At 33.9% G+C, this 9,697-nt stretch overlaps 1 protein-coding gene across 1 annotated transcript; it reads left to right on the top strand.

Moving 5' to 3' along the window:
* Positions 1 to 7,386: 7,386 nt before the first annotated feature.
* Positions 7,387 to 9,340, top strand: LOC107910032 (uncharacterized protein At1g66480). Its single transcript, XM_016837765.2, has 2 exons — positions 7,387 to 8,149; positions 8,900 to 9,340. Exons 1-2 carry the CDS (start codon positions 7,538 to 7,540, stop codon positions 8,957 to 8,959), a joined length of 672 nt encoding a protein of 223 aa, XP_016693254.1. The 5' UTR covers positions 7,387 to 7,537; the 3' UTR covers positions 8,960 to 9,340.
* The last annotated feature ends 357 nt before the right edge of the window (positions 9,341 to 9,697 follow it).

Genomic DNA, 9,697 nt, shown 5'->3' with positions numbered 1-9,697 from the left:
GTGTTTTATACGTTGTTCTGTATGCCTATAGCACATAATCTAATCTAAGTGCCCAATCTTTCCTGATCGGGTTTACCATTTTTTCCTAAATTTTTTTTACTTATCAATTGGACACCTTTGCTTATCCATTTGCTTGAGGATGATATCTTATCATGATTCGATGTCTTTCACTTTAGCTAAGGTTGATTCAAACTGTTTACTACAAAAATGAGATCTTTCATCGCTTACGAGAGATTGATGAGTTCTGAATCTTGAAAACATATTTTTCGTCAAGCAATTTACTATTGACCTTATATCATTAGTGGGCAGAATCGTTGCTTCAACCCATTTGGAAACATAATCTACGACCAATAGAATATACTGGTTTTCAAATTAACTTGAAAAAGGGCCCACGAAGTTGATTTCCCACACATCAAATATTTCCACCTCTAAGATTCCAGTCTACGGCATTTCATCCTTCTTCAATATACTTACAGTTCGTTGGTATCTAACATTTTTGCACAAAATGGTAAGCATATTTTTCTTGGTGGGCTAGTAAAATCCTGATTGCAATATCTTTTGGGCAGTCATTTTTCCTCTGAATTGTCCACCACATGATGATGTGTGGTATCCTTTTAGAATTTCATTTATCTCTTATTCGCCTATGCATCTTCGGATTAATTGATCTACACATTGTCAAAAAATATACGGTTATTGCCAAATGATTTTTTTACTCGTGGATAATTCTCTTCTTTTGTTGCCAAGAGGAATTTATTAGGAAGACCCCTTGGGCTATATAATTAACATAATCGGCATAGCATGGCATTTTATCATCCTTGTACTTGTCTTGATACAACTCCACTTTAAATAATTGCTCATCAATGAAAGTTTCATTTATCGTTTCACCATTTTCCGTTTCTGTTCCATTTTCCAACATTGGTAGATGGCCAGCTATTTGATTATTTGTTCCTTTTCGATCTATTATCCAAAGGTCAAATTCTTAAAGCAATAGGACCCACCTCATTAGTTGAGCTTTAGTCTCTTTCTTTTTCATCACATATTTCAATGCGGAGTGATCTATGTAGACAAATACTCTGTTTTCCATAAAGTAAAGATGAATTTTCTCTCATTTAAGCACAATGGCTAGCATTTTTTTTGTGGTAGTATAATTGCACTGTGTTGAGTTCAATTTCTTACTCGCGTAGTGAATGGAACCAAAAATCTTATCTTTTTTTTGTCCCAACACTACTCCTATAGCATAGTCACAAGCATAGCACATAATAACTCTGACCAATCAGGATTAATGATAATAGGTGGAGAGGTGATTTTTTCTTTTATTACCTCAAAAGCTTCGATACACTCCTTATTAAACATGAAGGGTACTTTCTGCAAAAAATAGTTTAGTGGCTTTATGCTTTGTGCGAAAGCTTTAATAAATCGCTTATAGAAACCAATTGTCCCAAGAAATTTCTTACACTGCAAACTGTAGTGGGAATTGGTAGATTTTTTATAACTTTAATTTTTGCTTTATCTACTTTCAAGCCTTTCTTAGAGATCTAATGTCCTAAAACCATTCATTCTTTCACCATAAAATGACACTTCTCCTAATTCAGTAGCAAGTTGGTTTCTTCAGATATTCTGAATACTTTCTTGAGATTATCTAGACATTTTCAGAATGAGTCCCCATATTTTGAGAAATCATCCGTAAATACATCAATAACATCTTCTAAAATATCTACAAAAATAGCAGTCATACATCTTATAAAAATTGTAGGGGCGTTGCATAACCCGAATGGCATGCGCTTGAAAGCATATGTACCAAAAGGACATGTGAATGTGGTTTTTTTCCTAATCGTTGGGGTGTATGGGGATCTGATGGCATCCAGAGTATCCATCAAGGAAGTAATAATATTCTATTCCTACTAATCTGTTAAGCATTTGATCAATAAATGAAAAGGAAAATTGATCCTTTTTAGTCGCATCATTTAATTTTTGATAGTCAATACACACCATCTAGTTATTTTTTGAGTTACAATTAATACATTCTTCTTATTTTTTACTACCTCCAATCCCCCTTTTTTCAGTACACGCTATGTGGGGCTCACCCATTCGCTATCAGAAATAGCGTAAACTGTTCCATCATCTAGCCATTTGAGCAATTCTTTTTTATTACCTCATTCGTAGTTGGATTTTAACATCGTTGTGCATCCACGACTAGTTTCTTTCCTTCTTCCAATTTAATATTATGTTGGCATCAGGCTGGATTGATACCTTTAATGTCTGCAAAAGTTCATCCAATCGCTTTCTTGTACCTTTTTAAAACATCCAATAATGCCCCTTCTTGCTCTATCGATAGACCTGCTGCAATAATTATAGGCAATGTATTCTGCTCTCCCAAATACCATATTTCAAATGATCTGGAAGAGGCTTTAATTCTAGAACACGCGGTTCCACAATATAAGGTATCATTCTGTTCGAAGATGGGCTTACCGATTCTTGATGTTCCTTACTCTTATTCCACCAATCTAGCTGAAAGACCAGTTCATCATTTTCACGTTCTAAGTCTTCGACAATTTCTTCTTCTTCCTTGTTCTATTCTCCCACTTCTACCTCGCCCAACTCTGCCTCATTCAACACTTCCCTTGACCCTTCCTGATTAGCAGTCATATCATCCTGTGGTATGATTTCCACTACCACCACAATTTCTAGTTTCCTACTCATGCCCCATGTATAATCGTTGTTGCTTACCTTTTCCAACATTATAACTATTTCATGACCCATTTTCAACCAAACACTTCCTCCGACTATGATGTCAAACTATTGTTTATTATACTCGTCCAGTCCATCATAAAAATGTTGTAGTTATATAGCAAGATCAATACCTCCTCCCAATACCTACCGAATAATCACCATAAATCTTTCTCATGCCTGCCCCAATCTTTTGGTAGCACCGTGCTTGAATCTGAATAACTCATCGTATGTACTAATTATCGTATTCATTTGTACAACTCGACGTAAAAGTAACTATACAAATTCTGCGCAAGTAGTGATGGTATCTAGAGCCAAAGCATCTAGTTAGGCTTTTTCTTATCCTTCTAGGGTAAAGGGAATAAGTAGCAATTTAATGGCCTTTGGCGAAAAATTTGCACACACAATTGTACTGCATAACTATTCAAATTGGCGTAGAAATACTATTGGATCTCCCTTCGCATAACTGCTAAACTTGAGATTCGAAGATATCCATGTTAGTAAAGCAAGGTTAAGTGCAAACTAGGGGTTCCTAATAATATATCAAATAATGCTAGATTTTAACCTGTTCATGTCAAAATTTACTACTCCTAATACTTGCATCATCCTACTGATTTCTAATAACAACAAAACTAATCAATGGGAATTGCAGTGCTATGATTTAAATGGGAATAAACTATCACAATCAGCTTTGTAGACTTCCTTGGTACTGGCTCATTGGGAATATCCATGCATCTACTCGTACGCTGAAATCCAAAACGAGAAAAGAATGAGTTAGTAAAAATTAAAATCGTATCTATAATTTGAAAATTTTCCTAACCATCCTATTAAGCATAACAATTAAAATTAATCTAATGGTTAAGCCTCTTCGACAACAACGCCAACAACTTGGCCGCCTCACGATGTACCAATGCCGAAAGTGAGAATATTGCTACAAAGATAAGGATTTAAGCGATGTCCGTAAGTATATGAGTCAGGTAGTAATATAGATTTCTACAACGAAGTACTAGAAGTACTCTGAGAATCATACCCAAAGGAGGTTAGATTAAACTAATATTAACTTCTACGCTAACAGGTTTAATTAGTACTTTTGTTAAATTATATTACAACTATTCATAAGTTGATAATAAAAGATATTTTATAAGAATGATAAAATAACGACATACTAGATTGTAACTTATCAGATTTTACGACAAAAGACTAACTCGTTTCAATGTTCATAATTAACTCCTACTTTGGGTTCTATTCAATCAGCTAGTCATTAACCTACCAGGGTCTCTCGGCTTTCTACTAAACTAATGAGTCGGCAAACAATACTTATCTCTCGATGTCACAGGTTAGACCGGGTCAGAGTAAGGTTTTCACAGTATGCAATACCAATTTCAAGTTCATTCCTACCTTCATGACTTCCTAGGGTCATCAATCCTAGGGTTTTAGGTTTTTCCTTTCCCAACCAACTGATCCGCTAAGAAACCCTACATAGGTTTTAAATAATCCCACGTCTACTCATTAATCTCTCTAAGGATTAGTTTCTCATGGATCTAACCCATACAATAGAATTGAATTCGAAAAAAAAAACATTAGCAAAATCAAAAGTAAAATCGAGAAAGATCCTTATATAGATAGAAATATTGCGTCGCGAACAATAATTTGTGATGGGTTTGATAGATCTACAATCCAAATCCAGCGAAAAAAGAAGTAAAAACTGAAATAAAAATTACAAATAAGAGAATTCTAAACTACAAATGAAAGTGAAATCAAACTAAGGAAGAACTGTCCTCTAAACAGTTATGAGCAATCATATTTATAAGCCTAGGGTTAGCAACTCATCCTTGACCTAAAATGATTGACTAATCTTTGTTAAAGTTCATTGTGTAGATGAAAACACCCCTGGTCCATTAAGTGAGCACGTCGCATCGGTGTTGCAACATTGATGGCAGTTTGCTTAGTTGGGCATGTCTTCAGGGCTGTGTCACGACACCCTATGGTCTGTGTCGCGACATCCTTGGCAGATTGCTCATTAGGTATTCTACTTGTTGGGTTGCGACATCCAAGCTCCATGTTGCAACATCACGAGCAATCCACTGTCCTTTTGCCTTTGAATGATGTCCTACACACTCACCGAACATGTTAGTCTACCTTTAGGCCTACCTTGGCCCACAATGCCATATAAATTGCTTAAATTACTCGTTTTATTACCTAATTACTAAAAGTGAAAAGTAAATAAAAATATAACGAAATTACTTTCCTACGAGCTTATTAAGTACAAAAAGTAGTTTAATCTGCTACAACTAATTACGATAGATTAGACACCCATTACATGATTACACTGATCAAGATGGATTTGCTTCTAATGCAGTGGTTCTTCCGCAACACAGTGATTATTTATTTGATTACACTCAATTCATTTTTCCTGGTAGTCTAACTATTTCGTTTTGCAATAGTATATTTCCAACAGGTTGCACTAGAGAGTTTGTTATTTTATTTATTTATTTTCAATAGACTAATTGTTATATAAAGTTACCATTCTATTCCTTTCAGACATGAGATACAAAGTCATTCTCATTGCTCTCTGTGTATTCATTTCTTCAACCATTGATGAGTGTGTAAAAAATTCGTTTGGTCTGGTAGTTTAAAATGAAGATTTGCTTTTGTTTTGATCTCTTGCTGGTGTTGAGAGTCGTTAAATTGTAGGAAGCTTAAGGTGGTTCATATACCCTTGGAAATTCCTACATAGGAAAAAAAAACTTGTACTGAAATTATGGTAGTAAATTTCAATATGGTAATAAATTGAAATAATAAATTTTAGGTTTTGTTCTGGTGCAATTTTAAGTTGGTATTGATTGTATTGGTGTGTGTTGGTTGATTTTTCCCATATTGGCTGAAGTATAGTGTATTGACTCGGGATAAAAAAAAGTTAAAACATATTTTAAATTTAAATTTTTATCATTTATTTAGAAGTTTTTGAATGATGAATTATATGTATAGTATGGGATGATCTTATTGTTTAATTTATGAAATAATTTTTTTACTTATTTATTTTGAGTTTAATTAATTATGAATTGTGTTTGTGAAGCTTATTTGAAATAGAGGAGATTTTAGTTAAGAGAGACTTTGTAACATCATTTAGTTGTGTTGAGAATGGCATCTCCAGCAGTTCCCACAAATGAAATGTGGAACAGATTAAGATAAGATCTTTCTGTGATAAGCGAAATCAAGGCATGAGAATCTTTTATAACATGCGTCTTTTTTTGCTTTGGAAAGAAAAACTTTTATAAAAACTCAAAACGCCAACATATTTGAACTGATAGGATAGGATAGGATGGCGGCCGTTTTCCTATAGCTATCGTTGATTGAGTATGCTGAATTTTGGATATGCATGAGCAACATGATTGTACTTGTCGGATTTTATCAACCAATGTTTGTTTTATGATTTGTTCTTTTGTATTTTTAAGCTTTTTGTGATATACTTGCATATCTAGAAGCCTTGTAATTTAGAATTCTGATGATGAAAATCAAGCCAACAATGGGGACTATGTTACATTAGCACCCATTTCAGAATTTAGACTAATATGCCAGTAGAATTCAAGTAACGACTTTGAATAATATTATAATATAACACGAGTATTTTTGTTTCTATAGTTCGAAATTCAATGAGCTTACATACGCACAAGGGAAAAAAGAGAGGAGTAAAACCCCAATTAAGACAGATGATGCTGCTCCTTCATTTTGTCATTTATAGATAGTTAGGGTGTCGTAAATGGAACTACCATTATGAGAATGACATTAAATTAACCACAAATTGGTGTATAGAAATTAATTGTTTTTAATCTTTTTTTTTAATTTATGTTTGAAACCTAAATTGGGCACATGCACAATACAGATCCTTAAAAAAATAATAACAAAAGAGTCTAATTACAAGTTAAAAAAAAAAAACAAAACTAGTAAAGCAAGGGCTTGGAAGTAAATAAAAGAGTTCCAAGTTGATGAGCTGATAGTCAATTTAGACATTGTTTCATTCAAACATAAACTTCTCAAAAAGAGAAGGAAACATAAACATGCAAAAATACAAGCTGAAAAACAAAACCTTTCTCTTTCTCAAATTCAACCGTAGCAGTCTTTTTTATACCCGAAAAGGATAAAGAATGGTTGGATACAAATCTAGTTTTCTTCAAACACGTGTATAATAAACAGGAAATTATGATCTAACATTCATTAAAATAATATTTATAAAAGGAAAGTGTAATCTTTAAATGATGATTAAATAATTTAGAAGATGTTTGTTGGATAAAGATTAAAATATGAAAAAGAGGGTGTGGGGGAAAAAGTCAGGTGTTCACATGTGTAGTTTGAAATCAACAGATTCCCACGCCGTGATTAACGTAAACCTTGATCCACTGCAAATGAAGACAAAAAAATATTGATTTTTACCTACTCTAATCTGTTAAAAGGAATTCCCCCACATGTCACGGGCGTAAATTTGGAAATCCATTTCATGGGTATGGTTTGTTGAATTCAATCTAAAAACGTCCGGTTTAATTAACTTTATCAAACTATATTTGATGTTTAAGCTATGTAATTAAAATCATTTCACTGAAAGCGATATCTTACGTACTTTCTCTATAAATTTTCACCTTTGTCAAACCTTTGGCTCGTTTTCAAAAGGTTTGCCCTCTTTTTTGACCACTCATCCCTTAACCATCAAAACCCCATAATATATAAATGTCCTTATCTTAATTCATATACCATAAAGTTTGTGTATGGTTTAAAGTTGGGCAAAGAAAGAATAACAACGCATCTTGATTTAGAAATGGGGAATAGCTTGGGAGGGAAAAAGATGACCAAAGTGATGAAAATAAACGGGGAAACAATGAAGTTGAAGACCCCAGTGAGAGCAGAGCAAGTGGTGAAAGATTATCCAGGGCATGTACTGTTAGAATCAGAAGCCGTTAAGCATTTCGGGATTCGAGCAAAGCCATTGCAGTCGCATCAAAACTTGGAGCCCAAGAGGCTTTACTTCTTGGTAGAGTTGCCAGAGGCTCCCAAAGAGAGAGTCCCGAGAAGGGTCCGGTCGGGAATAAACATGAGTGCTAAAGACAGGCTGGAAAGCTTGATGCTATCGAGGAGATCCGTATCGGATCTTACACTCATGAAACCCATAATTGCGATCCCCGAGGAGGAGAATGAAGAGGAAGGAGGAGGGCCGGAGAGTGGAGCAATGAGGGTAAAAATGAGGCTTCCCAAGTCCCAAGTTGAGAGATTGATCAAAGAAAGTCTAAATGAGAGAGAGGCAGCAGAGAAAATCATGCAACTTTGTGTGGCAAACACCGGGAACAGCTCACGTGCTGAAGCTGATAAGCAGCCGCAACTGCATTGGAAAGCCAGCCATGGAAGCATCGGAGATGGTTTCAAGGCTCGTGAGGTTAGTTTCCCACCACACTATCATACTCTATTTATTTTCAAGGCATGTGTGTTGAGTATGCAGATTTTTTCTCTAAATGAATTCGACTCCAACTTAAATTTTACACAAGAGTCATATAAAAAAGAATTGTATCTAAATAAATTCTTAATTTTATTTTTCATATTTACGAAAGTTAAGCAAGATATGGTGATATTGGTTCGCATTTTTTGTAATGTTTAGTTAACAGTGTTTGCATGGTATGACGTACGGAATAAGAATTGGTTGAAGAATAACGATAGGGTTCTGAATATTCTTGAATTGAATTTTATGGCTTATATACATATAGACTTTGTCTTAATTTGTTGGATTTTATGAAAAAACAATTGAAACTAGCTATAATAATTCCAACTCACCTGATTTGACCATAGAATATTGAGGATGTTGAACAGGACGAAATTCGTTGGATTAGTAAGGTAAAATTGTGGTGTTAATTATTTAATTATGTTTAAACTTGTCACCAAATGAACACTTCATACCAATATTTTGACAGAAGATAGATAGATATATGGATCTTTCCATAGATAATGTTGTTTGAATATTTTAATTACCATTCCTGTCTAACCTTCTCGTCATAAAATTTGACTAATTCAAATGATTTGCTGAGTTGCTTTCTTCCAATCTTTGTAGGCATGCACGTCTTGTTAAGAAAATCAATTAATGGAATGATAAGCTTATAAATAACCAAATAAGTTTTTGTTTGTTTATTTGCAGAAACGGGTGAGTTTCATGGCAATGAATGAAGGAGGGAGCCAAATAGCAGTGACATCTTAAAGGCATGAAATATGAGGTGCAGAGACCTCCCTTGCCTTCCAACTTCATTTCACTACACCTCTGCTTACATTTCAAACCATCACTTGTGTTTTTCTTCTCTCTTTTTAGTGTACATACAACAAATTTAGCTTTGAAGCTTTAGGGTTTTCATCGAAGAGCTTAGAGTACCGAGAGATGTAACCTTTTCCTCGGATGATTATATGAAAATCTTTCGCATTCTGTCTATCTACTTACGTGTTATACGCTTGGAATTACACTGGCTTTTAGATTGAAATAACCTAAAGGCTAAAGATGAGAGATGATGTTAGTCCGTGGCTGGAAAAACAGGAAACAAGCTTTCATGTACTAAGTAAATCAAGAAATATAATGATTTTTGAGGAATTGGTTGTTTCATGTTATTGAAAATTAATATATATACATATATGTGGAAATTTGTGAGAATAAGAAATAAAGTGTCTTACAGGGATATCTATACATAATATATATTAAGAGTTTGATTCATTGGGTGTCAATGGTCAATGGGTTTGTAAAATTACACATCAATAAATATTATTTTAAGGATGTCTATGTCTTTTTATATTTTGATAAATTTAAGAAATAGGTAAAAATACCTCTTAGTCCTTCTCAATTTCAATATTCAGCAATTTAGTTCCCTAAAATTATCAAAGCAATTTAATCCCATCAATTGCGAAAGTGAGCAACTAAAGACAATTAATCACAATAATTATTATTTTTCGT

The sequence above is a fragment of the Gossypium hirsutum genome, chromosome D02 (assembly GCF_007990345.1).
Source record: "Gossypium hirsutum isolate 1008001.06 chromosome D02, Gossypium_hirsutum_v2.1, whole genome shotgun sequence".
NCBI lineage: Eukaryota > Viridiplantae > Streptophyta > Magnoliopsida > Malvales > Malvaceae > Gossypium > Gossypium hirsutum.
This window is presented reverse-complemented; position numbering and strand designations above follow the sequence as displayed.